Source organism: Nelusetta ayraudi, unplaced genomic scaffold, assembly GCF_046127955.1.
Source record: "Nelusetta ayraudi isolate G7.1 ecotype Tasmania unplaced genomic scaffold, CSIRO-AGI_Nayr_v1 ptg000016l, whole genome shotgun sequence".
Lineage (NCBI taxonomy): Eukaryota > Metazoa > Chordata > Actinopteri > Tetraodontiformes > Monacanthidae > Nelusetta > Nelusetta ayraudi.
Window position 1 is genome coordinate 940,281 of NW_027466066.1, and position 20,958 is coordinate 961,238.

Sequence of the window (20,958 nt, forward strand, 5' to 3'; positions counted from 1 at the left end):
CTGGCCAGAAAAGAAGCTCAGAATCTGTCAATGGTTCCGTCTGAACCAAACGCACCGGTCGACAGACTAGAATCACCGACTGCAGATTCATCCGCCCTAAAATAAGCTTTCCAAAAACCTGCCTTGTCATGTTCTGTTGTCTTTAAGGAGGGGAGGAAAACGACTTCAGGTTAGAGAAGTAGCTTGAAGAGTTGAAGAGTCTTCACCTGGAATGATGACCGTTGGGGGTGAGAAATAAAGAGAACGATAACAGACAAAGTTTTGTTTGTTCTCTGTGACAAGATTTTTGAACAGACATGTAAAGGAAAAGACGGGTCAGCGTTTACGCTGATGGAGATTCTGCCGTCAACACTGAGTGTTCCCCACAAAATGATTTGTAGCTGCAATCTGAATTTAAAAGACAGAAAAAAAGAAAGGGAAACATGACTGACAGCCTCGGATGACATTCAGGAACTTCTATCAGATTAGTACCTTCACGCTTTGACTACACGACCAGGGTCAAGTCTCCCCCGTGGCACCGTGTTTATCCAGCGCAGGCAACAAGGCAGAAGCTCCTCCTGTACTTCTGCCACGTTCCTGCAAAACAAAAACCAGACAAGGTTTCCTTGTTTGGGCGAAGGAGCCACGCAGATAATGACGAAGCTAACGAGCTGGGAAAAAGTATCCAGAATGAGAGTTTTCCCAGATTAAAAAAAAAAAACACTCCAGCTTCACGTTCCAGTGCTGGAGCCGACGTCAGCTTCCCGCTGGGCGAACATTAAAAACATCAATTATCAAATCACCAACACATGACATCTTAATTCCTTCCCCCGCAAACACGCCCGATATTAACCCCGCCAACCCCCAAAACCCCACGATATGAATCATGAACAACTTTAATTAAGCCTTTCTTTTAGCTGCATGCGTGCAGTGACAGTCTGTCGCCAGGCTAATGAGACGCATCGTCAGCGTGCAAACAACACGCCAGGAGTGCATACGTGCCACCGCCGTCCACTTCACCTCTTCTGCCCATTATTTCCTTCGCGCTGCGTCCCTCCGTAATGGGATGTCACACGTGGAGAGCCTCGGCTTTTGGGCTGCAGATAAGGAGAAGGAGAAGAGGAAGAGGAGGTCGTCTGGCTTGTTAGTCAACAAACTGTTTGGAAGATTTACATATAGCAGTGGTCAACTATCGCCTTCTGCTTATTAGCTGGACAGGTGGCTTGCTGAGAGCAAGGGGGCTGCGAGACTGGAAACGAATGGAGAGTGAAAGGTTTTGTGGAATTCGTTTGTGATTTATTTTCCTGTGGAAGAAAAATGGCGATCAGCTGTATGAAGACAACAAACCCTGATCGACAGACACTGCGCTGTAACCTCAGCATTCAGCCAGTGCACCTTGTTCATATTTCTTGCTCTCGTTTGCATCATTCACTCATTCTTTTCACTGCACTGTACTGTACGTAAGCACAAGACTTCGCGAGTACTCTGAAGTAGTAGTAAAATCTAAAATCAGCGTATCAGTTTATTATGACATCAGAAAGGATGTTGGGTTGTTGCAGTGTGGTCAGCGCAGAGATGAACTTGAGAGAATCCAAATTGTTTAGGAGGGACAGTTTAGTTGTGTTTTTTTTGTTTTGTTTTGTTTTTTTACTCACCCAATGTAAAGGGTGTTGCAACTGGAGTGACTGAGAAGACATTTGAGGCAAACAGTATCTCAAATTTAAGCTAAACAAATAAATAAATAAAAACTGTTTTTATGAACTCTTCTGCCATGTTTTCAGAATCTATCTTGATACCAATTAACCTTTATCAACAGGGAGAGAAAAAATGAATAAGAAGAAAGAGAAATAGCTCCAAATGGCAACTTTGTGCAATCAAAAAGTTAGATTTTTTTTAATGTGTACCAATAAAAAATGATTCACAACAAGATTTCTTGGAAAGTAAAAGTATTTCAAAGTTGGAAGATTCTAAGACAAATTGAACATGTTGTTTTGTACTTCGAAACTGAGGACTTTTAATTTTCACTTTAAAAAAGGATTAAAGAATTGTGCAGAAAATCTGTTTCTCGAGACATGTTCTCAATGTCACGATTGAGCTCTGTTGAAGGCCTCGTCAACTCTCGCTTCTCTATTCTATTTCTATTCTGTTTCATTCAAACTCTCTAGCATGCTTTTGTATTTGTTGCTGAACGGACAACAAAAGTAAACAGCCACACTTCTAATTTATGACATTCTTGTCATCAAAACTGTGCCGTCAAAAACTTTACTCAGAATTAGGACTTGTGCAATTCATTATCAAACGAAAGGACTTGTATATTTATGTATCATATCGTAATTAAAAGAGCCAACAACAACTGGCAACGCAAAGTAACCAGCAACTTTTTCAGTGAAGAAGTCTAGATATGAATTGTTTGGAAAGAGAATGACAGGTTGAAATGTGCGTCACAGCGGATGAACGGATTACGCACCTCAAGCAAAATCCGTAAAAGTTTAAAGTTTGCTTAAAAGCTATGAAAACCTTGAACAAGAAAAATTATTACATTTCAGAATATGTTCTGAATATTTCCACTCTCCTCTGCCATTTAAAAAAGGATTTCACTTGGATAAAACATTGAAAAACAAACCAATACAACTACCGAATTCATTAGAGATTGACAGCATTTAATTCCATTAACATACCCGTTTGAACTAAATTATGCTGAATGAATGTGAATTTCTCCTGCACATTAATAAAGTGTTTATCTATCCAACTATCTGAAAGATTAGACGGGAAAAAAAAACCATGACCAGCACTGCAATAACAATAGGAGTTTTCATACTTTTTAAATGGTATTGGAAGAATTCAGGTGGTCAAATTCAGTAAGAATTTTAACATCTGCTTGCCTTGCATACATAACTACATTTGTAAGCTAAACCGTTTCCCCTGAAAAATAAACAAAAAATTAATTAATTTTAACCATGTAGTCATAAATAACTCCCGTCATACAACTTCACTTATAATCAAACTTGCCATTTGGTTTTTTTTGTTTGTTTTTTTCCCAAAAGGAACTCTGCAAAATCTAACTGTTCACTTTTGTTCACGTTTGACCACTCAACAGTAATTCATTACATTGCCGACGCGATACTACTGATGCAACCATTTGAACAGTAATTGTCCTCACACTTTAGTTGAGGTCATAAACAGCTGGAGGTTGTTCCTGGTGTTTGACTTTCAATTTTAGTCGTGCACAGACGAACACTAATCCTCAGCTGACAAAAAGTAAAGGTCAAAATACAGACTGCTGAGCCTGGTAAAAGCAAGAGATCTTTGGCTGGCTACATCCTGAAACTGAAATTAAAAAAAAAAAAAAAAAACTTATCACCGAGAAGGGACGGGCTCCTCAGAGCTAACGTGAATAGACTGGACAAAAAAAGAAGAGCGGTTCACATTTTAGTCCACTCCCATCAGTTTGCTTGTCTTCTTCACAGTTTCAATAGATCATTACTTTACCTTGGTGTGAAAGAAGAAACGAAGGAAAAGGCAAGTTGTGAAAGCGTACTTAACTAGCACCTAAAGGCCAAACAAACGTCTAATCCCGCAAATGTAGGTTTTAAGTGCGTCACAATGAACAGGACGTGACAGTGAAAAGACACCGAGTGAGTATAGATCAAGAAATGGTCATTGAAAGCCTTCTTTACGGAAACGATTTCACTTTCACTTTTACTACGGATGAGAAACTGCTTCTAATTGTAGGGAACTAGTTAAACTTTGAGTATTTATCTCATACAGATTAAAGAGACTGAACTGGTCATAGAAACTGAGGATATATCTTGATTCAAAGGTTGTATGTATCTTACTGTTAAGTTAGTAAAGTTTTCAAACATTCAGACTTAAAGTCGTATCCATAATACTACAGAGTTGAGTTGAGGTGGTTATTTAACTCCTGGGCTGGTTGAGTGGTCACGTATTTTTGTTCGTGCACATTAAATACCTTCTTGTATCGATGTGACGTTTCCTAAACTGACTTTAACAGGAAGTGAATGTTGCAAAAAAGACTTAAGGAGCCTCACTTGAAGCATTAAGTCACTTGTGTTGCTGAATCTCTGCAGCAACATCCATTTGTTAAATTTAATGGGTTCACACTTCCAACTTAATCACCCTTTGGGGCTATAGAAACTTTAGAGATCCACTGAGGATGAATGAATGTCTCAGGCCTGCAGAGAAGATCAACTGAAAAATAATTTATTTCAAGGGTGGGAAAGTTGTTTATTTGACGCAACAATATTAATTTTGCGCGTAGTTATGTCGACAAAACTATACCACATTTGATAGACATATTCCGCATCTAAACCAAACGTATGACTTCTTTGTAGCGCCCAAAATCCATTGATCCATATTTGCACATATGTGTTTCCATCAATGATACAGTGTGTCTGACCAGTGCTTGGCTAAGAATTCTGTTAATTCAAATTAATTCCATTACAATTATTCTGTTAGGTTGGTAACAATATAGCAGCAATAATTCTCACATATGAAATACTTCCACAATGTTTTTGAAGTTGAGGCCTCTTCAGATGTCTAAAATAAGCTATTTCCAGCCACTACCAGCGATAGGCTGTTGGAATAAAAGTCATAGGCATAGAACACATGACAAATCTGTAAATAAAGAAAATTTAAGCAGAGTCTTTTCAGTGTAGTTAGCCTTTAGGGTTGAGTAAATCATCAAAGTTAGTTTCAAGTGCTGTCAAGAACAGCACATGAGAAGCAGAAACTGATTCAGTAAAACAAAAAGTTTTACATCAGAAGGAACAACAATCCTGTGTGCTCAAAAGTGAATCAGAAATGAATAATAATAATAATAATAATAATAATAATAATAATAATAATAATAATAATAGAACACCACTATAATTCTACATGAAGCATGAAACATCAATGTAGCAAAACAAATTGAACTATCATTTCTGTGTGGAGACGTAAATTGCAATTGGAACATTTCAGTGCATTTTTTTTTAAACTCACCATTATACTGCCAAACACACGAGTTAAGCAGAGCAAAGCGTGCTTCCTGAAGAGAAGAGTTACATAAACTCTTTGCATTACAAACATGACGCCAACAATGAGGGGCAACAATCGTGCAAAATCCCAAATTAGCTTTTCTCGTGCACAAATCTCATAAATCTCGCAATATCCCAAATGCCGTTTATTATTCCGATTCACCGCGTGGAGCTCCGTGTTTTTGTTGTTTCTTCTATTTATTTATTTTATTTTTTTAATTATTATTATTATTATTATTTCTTAATCACGACGGGCTAACGCTGGGATGGACGCGTTGGGGGAAAAAAAGAGTTCTTTAACCGTTTGTGGATCGGACTCACCGACTCGATGCAGGTCGCACTCTCGATATCCCTAATAATGTGGCAGCGAGCCAGGAAGACTTGTGACGCCGTCACGGAGAACACAAAATGGAGAGAGGGGGGAGGGACGTCGTCCTCTGGAGAGATCCGCTGATGTAGAGGAGGACCTTACAAAAAAAAAAGAAAAAAAAAATAAAGAAAAGCCCCGCGAGCCCCTTGTTGACAGCAGGAAATGTCGACGCTTGTCTTCTTTCAAGCGCCCGCCCCCCCTTCGTTAGCATGTTGCACCCAATAAAACGAGGCGAAACGGTTGTTGCCAACTGATTGTCGGCCTCGACGGTCCAAAGGAAGAAAAATAAGTGAACTCTGCCTCGTTTGACACAACGGTGCTTCACGTTTTTTATGGCCTATGATTTGTTTCCAATCGTTTTAGGGGTAGAAGCAGATATACCACAAGTATTTAAGCTAGTGCGCGCTCATAAAAAATAGAGATAAACTAACTGTATGAGGCAGAGAACTAGAAGTCGTCATTTACAGTGAAAGTTACATTACTGCTCACCGCGAGAGGCATGTGAGCCGAGACTGCACACAGTTCGGTTTTTGCCGATTTTTGTAAACTCCTTTATACGTTATACGATAGTTATACGATTACCTGTTCTCAGAATTTTTATTTTTTTATAACTTAATTTCAGTGTTACCCTACTCTGAAACTTCTCAAGCTAATTCTTTATAGCTGCTAACTTGCAAAGAAATGGACGCAGGTTGTTTAGCCCGGTGAACGTCAGACTGGTGTCTTGATAATACTTCGGTGAACAACTCCTTGTGTTCAAACATAAAACCTCTGTCTGTCTTTCTTTCCTTCCTTCCTTCCTTCCTTCCTTTTTTTTTTTTTTTTACCTTTATCTTTCATTCCGAGCCGCCGTCGCCACCAAGCGGTCAAGATGCACCACTGCACCTGGGGGGCGGTGGTAAATGAGGGCGTAGGAGGCCGGGCCCAAAGCGATAATGTCTTAATAATTCCTCCCCAAGTATGACGTTTTTATAAGATGGAATTCGTTTACGGAAAAATAATGAAAAAAATATTCCAAAAATATTCAAAAATAAATAAATAATTGAAACTGTGTAAGAGCGCGAAGGTTGTCCATTTTGCTCGCAATTTACCTCGGCACGATGACCTTAATCATGAACAACAATATTTGTGATTGCGAAACAAAGTGACAGGGAAACAACTATTTCGACCCCCTCCAAAAAAAACAACAACATAATAATCGAAATCGCTCATATGCAACAGTTTTCTATTTTCTTAAACGCGGTTTTCTCTTTTGGGAGAATAAATAATCCGTTTTACATCCCCTTGTCGATAACACAGCTGTTGCTAATCACCGCCTTAATTATCCTGCGTTGATTGACAGCAGTGGCAAATCGTTTGAGCAGGTGATTTAGAACCGACGGAGCCGTCGGTGGTCGGCGCTCGGCGCCGAGGCCCTGCGAAGGCTTCACGACGGGAGCGCGCATCGAAACGGCGAACGATTATTTATCGATTCGGGGCGCAGGTGGAGGACGGCGGCTCGGTTCGCCGAGGAGTTTATATTAATCCTCCGCGAACTGCACCGGAGTCTAGCGCGACCGGGCGGCCGAGAGCGGTTTAATCGGGCAGATAGAGGCGCGCGACTCGGGCTCGCTCGCCTCGCAACTCATAACAGTGACGCGCGTGTCCGCCACGATGGGGAACGCTCGTTTTTTAAGCGGTGCACGCTGCTCTGGTGCTTCGGTCAAGTGTCATTTGAAATGATCACGACACCGTTGGAGACTGCGTTTGCCAAACTTTAGGCTTAAACCAGGCGTGGGCAAACTACGGCCCGGGGCCCATATGCGGCCCGTTAAGTTTTGTTTTGTTTTTTGTTTTTTATCCGGCCCGCCGAATTTGAAGAAATTATATTAATAGAAAGTAAGTAATAAAAAATAGCTGTATTTCAGCCATTGTTTCAGTGTCGTAAGCGTCATTTTAATAAAGAGCTAAATACCGTGGGGATTCAAAGACACTGATTTTTTGTTCATTTTCAATTAACATTAAACCACACGTTTTCTACATATTCCATGATATATATTTTTGCCTCCTAAAGGGGTCACCAAACCACTCCATCCATCTGTTCCTGCTCCTTGTTCTTGCTCCTGACCCTCTGTCAAATTTTAGAACCCATTGTGGCCCACCAGTCAAAAAGTTTGCCCACCCTTGGCTTAAACGTTATGCAATTGTTCAAATAAAAAGCTAAACCAAAGCAAACATAACTGTTACTTACAGTCGTGTTTTAATGCTTTGGATTTTTTTATTTTTTTATTTTTTTATTTTTTAAATGTCCGATCATGGTGCAAGGAAGAATTAAGTGCCATCGAGGGGACCATACGATTACCCCGATTGAACTCCACTTATTTATTCAGGGGGGGGGGGGACCAAATTAGTGATTGGGTTTGCATGATATAAAATACATTGAGTATTATCATTGGTTGTCCGAAAATGTTATTCTAATATGTATTCGTTTCAAAAAAATAATCTGTGGGTTGATGTTTTTCAGCACTGTAATAATATTCAAAGTCAGGATCCTTGCGGACAGCAGGTTGTTTCTACAGCAGCAGCACGAACAAGATGTATAGAACTAAATTAAATGACAGTTTCCCCCTTAAATTTTCGAAAGAATATGCACGCTGCACAAACTGGACTTTAGGAGGATGTGTCGTCATTTGTCCTTGCACACACAGCGTCAATTGAACTAAATCAAACTGGTTTGTTTCGGTTTTTATGACCATACTTTATACATTCACACAACCCTAAATGACGCGCTGTGAATGGAAATGACTGAATCAGTTCAACTGAACGGTAACAACGTTGCTCCTGAATTTAAACAGATGTTCTGGATACTTGTGGCAATATCATCCGCACCGGTTCTAAATCCTTAATTCCTGAAAACAACATCCGCACGTCAATTAATAATGATTCCCCCATCGATTCTATTTTGTCCCCAAAATAAGTTTATTTCTGAAAATCACCTGTTCACTAATAGGTGAAAAGCAGTGGGGCTCATATTGGGTTTTACCTTGCAAATCTGCACAATTTGAAATATAGTCCGGCTATGCCGACATTAAAATAGTGAAGGAACTAAAAAAAAAAAAACGTAGTGACATGTCTCCCCCTGGTGGTCATTTAACAAAACTGCCCAGTAATCCACAAATGAGTTGAGTTACAAATGTTCAAGATTTAAGATTTTTCCACGCAGCACTTGCTAGATACTGACAGGTATAATAATTTCAAGGCAGTATTTCAATACTATAGAGATTTTACCCTTCTAGAAAGCTAGGATTTTATTGTTTTTTTTAGGTCTTGTCACCTCGAGCTCATAAAGGGTTTTTTTTTCTTTACAGGAAAAATAAAAAACAGCGCAGAAGACAAACGTGTTTTTATTTTAACATCAGAGCAGTACTACTGATGGTGATAATAATAAAACATTTTATTTGTATAGCACTTTTCTAAATACTCAAAGACACTTTACAAGGAGAGAGAGAAAAGCAACAATGAAAACATGTCATGAATAAAAATAGAAACAACTTTAAAAAGAGATAATACAATGTCAGTAGAACTTGTGGGTATTTCAATGAACACCATGTTAGCGAGATAACGTAACAGAAACTACATACTGGATCCCATAGTTAGGCAGTTAATAGTCACATTGAACGGCGAACGCGGAACGTGTCCGTCCGCCGTGTTGGAGTTATCGCACCAACGGTGGCTGGCTGCTTATTGAAACACCCTGCAGGTAGGCGTCGTCTAAATCCATCCTGGGAGCATTTCTACGGGGTAAAAAACAAACACTGGGGAGGGGTGGGGAGGAGTCGGGGGAGGGGTGGAGTAAAAAGGATCCGGAGGCTGCGAACGCATTGTGGGGTTTTTTTGTTTGTTTTTTTTGGCCACTGTTAATTTGCAACCATAGTCTCAAATACGCGTTCCAGGAGCGCTGCAAATAACAAAAAAAGAAGAAAAGAAGAAGTCACTGCGGACACTGCGAGTTATACGAGGGACAGGGTCGATGTAAGGCAACGTTACATCATGAATGGCCAACATACTGCTAAGTTCAGTTGAGGGGTGGGAACAGACTCGTACAGCATTTGTCTGAAAACAAACAAAAAACCGGTGAGAGGGACAAGTCCGTTAACAGTCAGTGCTAAACAAATTGGAAAAAAAAAAAAAGTAGACCTTCTAGATGCGATTCTCAGATATCACATCGTTAAAACTACCATGACTACAGGCAGGTCAAAGTTTACAAAAAACAAAACAAAAACGAGCCTTTCCTTGTGTGTTAAATTAAAAAACAAAACAACAAACAGCTAAACGGGGCCAGAACGTCCTGGGTGGGGGTGGAGGTGGGGGAGTCGTGGCTCCAACCGCTTCAGGCTTCAGGAAACACGCAGGGAGGAAGAACCAACAAGTGAATGAGAACATTTTTTTTTAATCCACAGCAACGAGTCAAGCGAGAGCTGTTTGTTCTCGGCGTGGTCCTGCTCCTCTGCGGCGGCGGCGCTCGGAAATGCGAGGATTTTGGGCACTGAATCAGCTCTCTGAGAGTCATGACACCTCATTAAGGACAGTGGGAAACAATAGTCCTGCACGGGGAAGATGTGTGTGGGGGGAGGAGGTACCTTAAAATAAAATAAAATTACAAATAAAATTTAAAAAAAAAAATCATAAAAATGAACAAAAATATATAAAACTTTTCCCCTTTCTTCCGAAGACAAACTTGGATTCTATGTTCAAAAAACATATCAGTCTGAAGTGGGGGTGGGGGGTGGGGTCTGTGTCGTTTTAACTTTAAACAACCCGGCGCCCTGCGAAGCCCCCCTCCCCCCCTCACGTGTCGGGGGGGGGGGGGGGTCTCGAACACAACGCGTGATAAATATAAAACAATAGCCTTCCGTTTCATTTCGTATTAGGTGAAAAATCGGGCGTCGGGTGGGGTGGGGTGGGGGCGGGGCACTATTCATAATGAACGGATAGATATTCTCATAACTAGAACGGGCGGGGGAACGAGGGGGGGAGGGACAAATCTTAGTGAGAGGACAGACATTTTTAACTTATATCCAGTACATGGCATAGATCATACATGAGGGTCAAGGCAACACAACGTTTTTTTTTTTTTTTTTTGCGTATTTTTTTTTTCTCCATTTTTTTCTTAAACCTAAACTACTCAGTAATCAATCTCAACTAGTTCTCAACGGGCTCGCTCCCACTTCCCAGACGCGACGTCCCAGAGGAGGGTGGTGGGGCGGGTGGAGGAGGGTTGGGGTGGTGGTGGCGAGGCAGTGGTGGAGAGTCCTAACTCCTCATCCTCATCCTCCTCCTTCGATGCTGGGGGGATGGGAGGGAAGGGGAGAGTCCGATAGAGGTGAAAAGGAGCAGGTGGAGCAGGGGGGTGGAGGAGGTCTCGTAGTGGCGGTGGTGGTGGTGGTGGACATGAGAAGGTTGGTCGGGGGGGGTGGGGGGTGGGGGGGGCTGGGAGGAAGAGGAGGATGTTTGTTCCTGGGTGGTTGGTTGGGGGTTCTGGAGGAGGGGGGGGGGGGGCTCATTGATTGTAGAGCGAGCGCTGCTCCCAGGGCATGGCCTGGATGGTGCGTGGCACGGGCGAAGGCTTGAGCGTGGGCGCTCCGTTGGGGTGCAGGGAGTGGCCGATGGGGTTGATGGTGGTGAGCGGCCGCTGGGGGGCCAGGGAGAACGCGTCCTGGTGCTTCGGCTGCAGTAGGAAGGGCATAATGGAAGAGTCAGCGTTAAGCTGGCGAGGACAGAGAGAGGCATTAGGGTTAGGGTCACTCATAGAATTCTTTACTTTTTGAAATCAAGTCACTGAAATGTGCGTTGGCGCGTGAGACGGAGGCGACTGGGAGAACAAACGGGGGCTGCACACATCTGAGTGTTATCGTCTTAAAGGCCAATCGAGAAATCAATCAGGTTTAGATGACGGCTTTGGATGTTAATCCCTCTCTGAAATAAGTAGACAATAAATTGAGCCAATGCTTCTCCTGATTTTGGAGCTTTTTGTGCATCCACCATGGGGAAGCACATTATTCATAACTTTGTACTTATTGAATAGTAACTTAAAAATAAATAAATAAATAAATAAAATTTCAGTTTTAGTTAAGTACTTAATTGGAAAAATGTTGAGTTCAGGGCGTAAAAACGTATCCATTATTTGTCGATTAAGAGTTTAATTGATTAAATTAAATTAGTCACAATTTATTGAACATTTGTAAATGTATGTAATCAATTACAAAATCACACTGGACGTCAACATAATTTAAGGATTAAATAATGTGTTCCTTACACATTTTTCATTGTGAAATTTAAGTTCTTAGGAAAAATGGCTGCTTATCAGTTAATCGTTAATCGATCGATGAGGTCAATCCACTAACGATTAAAAAAACGAATTGGTAATTTGCGACCCCAAAGGACAATATATTTTTTAAAAATCGTCACTCCTCAACACTTGAACAGAATTCTCTGATTAGACGTCAACTAAACTGACTGCAACGGCTTAAACAGTGTTCAGACCGACTCAGACTACAACGTCAACATGTGCAACAGCGAGTTCAGTCAACGACTGGAGAAAGTGTCAAAAGGCAAGAAGGGAACTAAGTTGTTAGCAGCACAGGCCAGAGTTAGTGAAGTCCCACCGCCGGAAAGTAGTGAGAGCAGGGGTCAAAGGGAGAGTTCAGCCAAAAATGTATTTCACCCATTTGTCACTCGGCACTCTTGGATTCAGGCTCCGGCGACAGACAGTACGCCGCTCAATTTCTTTCTTTTTTTTTTTTTCCTTTTGGAAGGTAGCCATCAGTGAAAGTGACATCGCCAGAGCCTCAATCCACAGTGCGGTGAGTCAAATGGGTGGAATATCATTTTTTTTTGTTTTTTTTTGGGGGGGAGGAGGGGATAATCTGCTGGCCACAAGGAGCACTGTTGGTTCAGAGCCTGAAACTCACTGACGGACAAAACTCAAAATGTTAACACACTTTGGTGTTAAACAAGAGAAATTATTATTCAGCTAAGACACCACTGTACACTGCATTCATTAATGTGGCAACATTTGCTACTAGAGCCTTTAATAGATCAGCTGCCCCTGGTTGGATGCTGACTGCATTTCATTGCTCTGTACTTGTGCAAGGGCAATAACGTTGAATCCAATCTAATGGATCTAATCTAATGTGTGGTCGTAAACTGGGTTTTTCACAGGAACATTTTGCAGGTTGGCCAGAATGCCACCAGCAAGTTGGATCATTTGATAGAATACATAATAAATAATGGAACAAAATGAAAAGTGTATTACGTTAATAAAGTATAAAATATTTAAACATGTCCTGTGTTTCTGAGCTTTTCAGTGAATGCACTCAGCACTCCAAACCAACAACTGTGCAAAATCTCATTAAACTTTAAATTGCCGTAATTTTGGCCAGTGGTTCGTTCAAAAAGCAAAAGCGCAACTTAGTGGCCGACCGAATGATCCTCGGCTTTGTTGCACGTTGTTTGGGACCTGCTCCTTTTCCATCTGTGCTGACAGAGCCGTTTACGAGTATGAGATTGCGCAGCCTTTATATTGTATCACAAACCCTTCGCTTGGCGTTTCTCACGTTTTTCTCTGCTAAGTGGCCTTCACGATCACCTGAGTGGACGGATCTGACCTAAAACAATCTCACCAGCGGTGCTTCCCAGGGGTATTTGAGACAAGGAGCAGACTTTGGAGCAATTTACTACTTACTACTGCTACTGCTACAACAACAAAAAGACTATTTTTGTCTAGACGGGAAGAGAGCAGAGAATCCTAGGGTGGTCAGACGGGGGGCATTCAAACGTTAGTTCCTCTCTCCTGGTGTTAGTAGGACGGACGGGGGGGGGGGAGAGCAGGAGGAGCAGCAGGAAGAGGAGGAGGTGCAGCAGGAGGAGGTGGCTAGCCAGCGGACGGCGGCGGAGGAGGAGGAGGGGAGGTGGTGGCGCACGGCGGCGGCGGCTTTCTCTCCTACCATGGGGTTGGCGCTCAGCCTAGTGTATCCCGAGCTCATCTCCTTTACCTCAGGCACCAGCGGCTGGAGCAGCGAGTACGAGGACGGCGTGGCGCTGGAGGAGGAGACGTGCTTGCTGGAGGAGGAGCTGCTCCTCATGCTCTGCTGGCTGCCGCTCTGCGAGGACACCGAGCTGGGGCGGCCCTGCGAGCGCGACACACAGAAGCGCTGAACGGCGACGAATGATGGCGACGGTTACATGGGATTTAGGGGGAGGGGGAGAGGGGGCGCCCGACCCCGACACCACCTCCCGGGGGGCGGGGGAGGGAGGGTGGAGTGGGGAGGGTGGGGCCAGGCGCGGGCTCGAGTACTTACGCCGGGACCTTGGGACATGGGCGAGACGCAGTGGGGCGGCAGAGGGTCCTGCTGGCCGTGGCCTCCGTGCTGCATCATGGAGTTGGCGCTGTTCTGCTGCTGCTGATGCTGCTGCTGTTGCTGCTGTTGCTGCTGCTGCTGCTGCTGCTGCCGACGGCGGGCGTTGCTGGAGTAGTTGGACCGACGGCTGCCGGACTGGGGTGAGAGAGCAGGAGGTGGACGGGGAGGAGAAAGAAAGGGAGGCAGAGTGAGGACTTCCTGTTTGCAGGACGCTGATGATGCACGACGCGCAGTGAGTGACCACAGTGAGGCCGAGTGCGGGTGACGGATGGACGTGATGGCTCGCTGCTGCTGCTGCTGCTGCTGCTGCTTCATGCTCCCTACTGCTGCTGCGCGGAGGCGTCTTTTGAGCTGCGTTCAGACTGCGGGCGAATCGGATTCAAATCAGATTCCTTCTCAAATCCGATCTGGCTCTGTTCAGACTGGGCCACATTACTGACCCATCTGACAGGTCGCCGTAGCAACGACGTCAGAGCGGAGGCGCCGCCCGGCGCGTGTAGTGTGTAACGTCATGTAATTGCGACGGCGCCACATCCTGGAGATTGGCCTGAATGGAGCTACAGTATCTCCCCACACACTGATGAGCCAATGACTTTCCTCCTCAGTCCAGGGACTGCCGTTTCCTACTTCTTCTGTCTGCTCCATTATGTTACAGCTCCACACCTGGAATGGGGCCCTCTTGGTGGCGCACTGGGTCTTGCGTCGCCTCGAGTGACGTCACGGACAGTCAAAACCCATCGGTGTGTTTGGAGCTGTTCACACTGAGACTGACTGAGAGAGAGTGAAACTACTTCCTGAAGGCGGTTTCACTCTGTTTTTTGCAAAAATCAGATTCCATGCAATTTGTGACTGTTCGGACTACAAAAGAGCCATCCTGGTTTCAATCCGGATGGGCTAAAGATCGGATTTTTGGCCGGCAGTCTGAACGCGGCTGTAAAGTGTCTAAGCTGCCGTGTCCTCGGCACCTGCTCGCCCCTGACACTCTGCTCGCGCCGCCGACATGGGGAGATGGAGTGGTCGGGTTTTTACACAAACACACTCAGTCACCATACTTTCACTCATCCGACTAAACCTCAAACTCTCGCTGAAGGTTTGCGAGTCGAAATCCGGGGTTTTTTTTTTTTTTTTTTTGTCGGTTTATTTGTTTGTTTTTTTTACAAGAAAATTAAACTGAGGTGATTTTTTTTAATCGTCACTCTCATTAAGAATAGTATTTGTACTTGTAGCACCTTTCAAAACCATCTCATGCTTTAAAAAAAAACATTCGATCACAAAAGTATAATTATTAATATTATCATTGTTATATTATATAGATATATATATATATATATATATATATATATATATATGGCGAGAGAGAGAGAGATGGTGATCTCTGATGGATGTCCTATGTCCCTTAACAATTCATCAATTTTTTCATAACATTTAAATATTGTCAGAAATACCTTAAACTTATTTTTTCATTATCAAGAAACAAATACTCAGATCACATTAATAGACAGTTTGGCTGAACTTGACTTTCAAACTATGGGGATTTGCACACAAATTGGACATCTTTGAGAAATATTAATGACAAGTTGGCTTTGGTCTACTGGATTGAATTTTTAAACAAATCAACCAACAGAGCCGCCTGACTGGCTGGATTTCCATGACAGACTTGAGCAAATAGACACTTTGTTTTTTGTTTTTTTTGTTTTTTTAGAGGCGCTGATTAAACAAGAGCGCGAAATTTGTCGAAAATGCACGGTGGTGGATGTTTAATATCTTTGAAATATCTCGTCATTGGTTCTCTTCTCTGCCAGGAGATGACCCTCATCAGGATAAAAAACTTCATTCTTTCCCTTCTCTGCGTCACAGCATCTTTGCCCTTGGCCTCTAATCGCGACAAGCTCGACCCTGTGCGCACGTTTTAGACGGAGACGCCTGCTGTGTGTTTCCTTGAGTGTCTGTGACTCTGCTCACTTTGTCCCCTGACCAACACATCTACCGCTTTTGGGAAAGAATATTGTCCCTGACTCTCAGCTGCAGTTTCTGTCTTCCACCACTCACTCACACACACCAACACACACACACACACACACTGAGACACAGAGACACAAACACACAAGCGCTCAAACCAACCTGGTTTTTGGCCGCGGCGCTGCAGCGGTGCTGGGCCAGATCCAGCATGGTTCGGTAGCTCTTAAAGCAGGACGGGCAGTTGAACCGGTTCTTATGAACCAACCCCATGCATGCACACACACAGACACACACACACACACACACACACACATAAATTATGATTACTATATTTCCGTGGAATAGTGACTGAATTAGATCAAGTCCTGGTGTCTAAGCCCTGAGCCTTTCCCTAAACTGAGCCTAACCCTGGTCTAACACCCTGGTCTAACCCTGGGAAAAGGGGGGCGGGAGGGGAGGGGTGACAGTGAGGTGTTTTCCGGGTGACAGGCACGCGATCCGTCAACATGCGAGAGCCGAGTACGTGCAAATCAGTCGTGCGTATTTTGGGATTGGGATCAGATCCAATGAAAGTGAACACCGTTTGAAAGGCATCCCGTCATATGGGTTCACAGCTGAATGTTTGCAGCGTAGAGTTTTCTACGCTTTCACGTTGTTTTAGTCGACAGGCGACTCAAGGATAAGAAACACACACACACACACACACACAAACACAAAAAAAAAAGTCGAACAAAGAAAGAAAAAAAGTGTCTTGGCAGTGGACGTTAATGCAGGGTTTGTTTTCACATAAACCCAGTTTCCACTAAAGAAGTACAAACTATTATTAAACTTGTTTGTCCGCAAAGTCCGTGAGAGGTCAAGTCGCCTCGCCTCAGTCCTCAATCAAACCTCCATCCTCATTCGCCCTCAGCTAAGACGTGCATGTGCACATACCGCGACAATTAAAAAAAAAAAGAAAAAAAAAAGAATGAGCGCGTCTAGAAATGCACCAGAGTGAACGTCGGCTTCGTGCAGAACATCTGGAGAGCAAGAGGATGATGTCTCTGATTGGCAGGGCTGATGCAACTGTCACGTTAAAAAAATAAAAAAATATTTTTTAAAAAATGGATCCAATATGTGGTTTTGGCACCGGTAACAATTTCTGACGGCGGCGTAGCATCCGAGCCCAATTATTGGTTGCAGTCATCTGTCAAAAGTCTCAGTGGTTAGACCGCTACGTGTGTGAATTTAATGCATTTAACCGCTTCAACTCGACGTTGACAATGATTTTGTTAATTGTGACGGCAGAAAAAGGTGACCTGTGAAACCGTGCGTCCACGAAAACGAGCAGGGGTCATATTGGCGCCCTTGAAAATGCAGTTGGTGATCATTCGCTATCGGCGCAAATCAAGGCTTCCACGCACTAACAGGAACCAGCTCTTAGCGCCCATTTTCTTCCATTTGGAAGCAGCAGACGAAGCAGAAGCTCTCAAACATTTCCAAATTCATTACCGGCAAGTTAGTCTCGGTTGTATTAATGCATTGTATTTATTTGCTGAATGCATTTCGCACCTGCCTTTCCCCGCGCTGGGACTGGATTAAGATCTTTACCAGCAGTCAGGCACACAGACGGAAAGCCTGTGAATGTGTGACTTCATTTTGGATGGGGACTTTTTGTATTTATAATAAAAAAGCACCAGCATAATATTTGCGCTAATTCAATTTGGAAATCCTCCAGTTTCTTTCAGCACTGCGAGGACTACAGTAGACTGTGTCTCAAGGTCAATTATTTGATTTCGCCAAATATTTTGTCATTTGGATTAAAAATCAAAACGACTTGAGCTCATTCACGCTGAGCTGAATTGTTTAATAAGTTCATGTTATTTTGAAACTGGAGCAGCCTTTTGTGTTCGTTGTATTTACTTTAGAGATTAGTGGGCGAAAACTGCTTCAGGTTGTCGACATATTTTGTGTATTTTAGAACGAGGTAATGTTACTTCATGTTTGCACCAGGACAAGCAGTCTGAGCTTTTTTTGTTTTGTTAACAATTTGTTAACAGTTTTTTAAGCTTTTTTTGATTTGCAGTTTTCCACCTGTAAATTTTGGTGGGACTAATATTCCTTGACTCCTTAGAATAATTCTAGAAAAAAAAAGAAAAAAGATGGCAGTTGTTAAATATCAAACCACACAAGACCCTTTCGTGGGGACACAGCAAAGGTGAACTTCATCACCTTTTCATGAAGAGGACCAAAGAGATTTAATTTATAAAAGTCAAGCCATCGAGTTACCAAAATAAGAGTGCCTGAAGTTAACCCAGCCGGATAAGTAAACCAAAATCGCACTTAAGAAGAATTTATAAATTGACAGCAGATGACAGGACCGTGCAGGTGCAAGTATAATTTTGCGGGTTGATCACAGAAGTGATTTAAATTCGAAATACTTTTATTGATCAGCAATCACATGTTGCGCTCGTCCCCTTGTGTCTCAAGTGTCCTGTGATAAGGATAAATGTCCTGACCCTCGTCGGGATTCTGATCAGCGACTGAAAACAAGGCCGACATTAAAGACAGCGTGGGCTGTAGGCGCCCTCGCAGACCCACCTGGCCGGATGAGGCGGCGGAGCAGCGGTGCTGGGCCAGCTCCAACATGGTCCTGTAGCTCTTGCAGCAGGACGGACAGTCGAAGCGGTTGGGCCCGTCGTCGTGGATCCTCTGGTGGTTCCGGAGGTACCGGGCGAGGCGGAAGGCCTTCCCGCACAGGTCGCACATGTAACGCTTCTGACCGTGGATTCGCATGTGGTTGCGAAGGGACATGTAGTTGGTGTAGGGCTTGCTGCAGAAGTCACACCTGGGTTTGGCAGGAAAGAAGAAATGAATGGGGGATGGATGAAAATGAGATGTAAATCGATTCTAAATTTTAAAAAAAACAAAGAAACAAAAAAAAAAAAACTCTGAGAATACACTTTATACCTGAAGTCCCCAGTTCTGTGGGTGAGCTTGTGGTTTAGCAGAGAGCTGGCGTGCTTATAGGCGCAGGTGCACATGTCGCAGACGTACGGCCTCTCGTCCGAATCCATGTCATCGGACGCCGTCGTCGCTGGCGCCGGAGCTGGCGCCCGGGACTCCAGCGATAGGCTGGAACTGGAGAGTGACGCTGAGGAGAGGCTGGAACTGGAGAGGGGCGCTGAGGACGAAGGAAGCTGATCGCACCAGCTGATGGTTGAACTTGGCTGTCGGGGTGGGGGGGGGGGGGGGAAGACACAAAACGAGAGCAGACGTTCGATTAACATTTTCAAGAGGAGATTTGTGAAAAGAAGAAGAAGAAAACAGAGCGGTGAATTTTCGCAAACAGGTGTAAGATTACGGAGCTTCTTTTCATTCACGGGAAGACGCGGTGGACGGGAGAATTCTACTGTAACATCAAACCTGGCATGGCATCAGGTTTGCTCTATTTACTATAAACAATACTACACAGAGCAGGAGTTAGAGAACAGCATGAGGATTTAAAATGTGGAGACACAATATGGTCTTCTCCCAACAACTGGACCAGGTAAATATGAAAGCATATCACTTGTGAATGAAAATAGCTGACATTTATTTTTGAATGATTGACTAAAATCACACATAGGCATGAGGTATAATTTTTTTAAAGAAAAAAAAAAAGAACAATTTCGTGAGAAATTGCCTTACACACTGAGCTCTTACGAACAATGAACTTATTCTAATTATTTTTTTTTATTTCATTAAAAAAAAAAAAAAAAAAAACTATTTTCCACAAACAACAGGAACACTTCCTACTCAAGATTCCTCACATATTCAGCTGGCGTGCGATCACTGTGAGGATATGAAGTTTGTTTAGCTGCAAGGCAGCGACTGCAGGTGATGCCAACGTAAACATACATGCGGGCGACACGTCACATCTCACAACTGACGCCAGGCCCGTATAGAGTTGCTATCAATGTGATTTTATTTTATTTTTTTTATTCGATGTCTTTCGCAGCTCATGACGGCATCCCGCACGTCAGGTGTCAAATCCCTAAAAGACCGCGAAAGATGGATGGGCAAAACATTCACCCGCACGGCCGCCTAAAAATGAAATATATATATCTGGCAGAGTTTTAGAAGTTGTGAGCATGTTTGTGCCGGCGATGTGTCGTCTGGTGGGCGACCGTGAATGAAACGTACAGTCTGGCATCACAAAGAGGTCTTTCAAAGTCCCCCACGGGGCGTCTTCCGTTCGCGTTTCCTGTGGGCAGCCTTGGCCGTGTTTACTTTGCGCTGTTTGCTCATAATATCACGGGCCTCGGTGCAAACGGGGCTACACAGAGTGTTCCAAAGACGCCCGGTGGGTTCGTTTTATTGAATGAGCCCGACAAAACGCGCGGAGCACATCACCATTTGTAGCCAAACAATGCAGCGGCTTGTGATGCTAGCGGTGCCTTGTTTTGCTCCGTTAGCAGCAGCAGCAGCAGCACAGTGCTAAAGAGAACAAGTGCTGTCGGAGGGTTAGCATTAGCTCAGTGATGCTCGCCTAAATTGGCCAACGCGTTTTCAAATTTAATCAATTTACGCGTGTTGCCGAATGGTTCCACATGGCTACTGAAACATACCCAATTCCAAACATATCCGCAGAATTAAATAAGCACAAAAACGAGTACATAAAAAAAAAAATTCATCCATTTAGCAGTGCGGCTAAGAAGCGAACTAGGCCGTGAGCAGCTCAGCATGACGACTGGTGCGTTAGCCCAAAGGCTAGCGATGTTGTTCCGTAACACATTCCGCATCTCCACACACTTTATGCTCCTAAGTCACAATTGGGACAAATGGCCCGGTGCGAAATAAGGCTTTCCCCTGTGTCAAATAGCGCACGGTTATGTTAGCCGTGTGTGTGCTGTGTTTGTCGGCTAGTGTCACTGGCTAACGGCTGTGGCAGCTGGCTTTCTTACTCCGGAGTCGTTCGGGTCCTTTTTCCAGAACAATTGAGAGCAGTGGCCGAAAGACTCTGTCGATGTCACGTAATTCACGCCGTTTCTGTCTTGAAAGTCTCCATGTGAAGCGCCGGTGTTAGTCCTGGCGTACATCGTCGGTTTTCGGATTCCGCGACTTTTTTTTTCTGGTTGAAAAGAAATTGGGCCGCTTTGTAGGGATCTTCTTCCGAAAAGAAAATTGTTTCTTCAGCGAAACGAGCGTTTTGGCGGCGGACAAAACGACTCACGCAGGGCATTACCGCCGCCCT

The 20,958-nt window shown here is 43.7% G+C and overlaps 1 protein-coding gene and 1 long non-coding RNA gene across 6 annotated transcripts; both read right to left on the bottom strand.

The window, feature by feature from the left end:
* Positions 1-424: 424 nt before the first annotated feature.
* On the bottom strand, positions 425-6,887 carry LOC142886628 (uncharacterized). Its single transcript, XR_012926438.1, has 3 exons — positions 6,213-6,887; positions 5,337-5,482; positions 425-1,076 (listed from the first exon to the last, which is right to left on the bottom strand). It is a non-coding gene; the product is annotated as an uncharacterized LOC142886628 (long non-coding RNA).
* A 1,863-nt stretch (positions 6,888-8,750) lies between these two features.
* LOC142886631 (uncharacterized) lies at positions 8,751-20,948 on the bottom strand. 5 transcript variants are annotated; one of them, XM_076023671.1, is made up of 7 exons: positions 20,669-20,948; positions 18,693-18,952; positions 18,324-18,570; positions 15,906-15,995; positions 13,725-13,919; positions 13,371-13,553; positions 8,751-11,131 (listed from the first exon to the last, which is right to left on the bottom strand). In XM_076023671.1, exons 1-7 carry the CDS (start codon positions 20,801-20,803, stop codon positions 10,925-10,927), a joined length of 1,317 nt encoding a protein of 438 aa, XP_075879786.1. In that variant the 5' UTR covers positions 20,804-20,948; the 3' UTR covers positions 8,751-10,924. The 5 variants fall into 5 exon arrangements, with proteins under 5 accessions (XP_075879786.1, XP_075879788.1, XP_075879787.1 ...); XM_076023673.1 differs by having other exon boundaries at positions 8,751-11,092; positions 13,419-13,577; XM_076023672.1 differs by having other exon boundaries at positions 8,751-11,092; positions 13,371-13,577.
* Between the last annotated feature and the right edge of the window lie 10 nt (positions 20,949-20,958).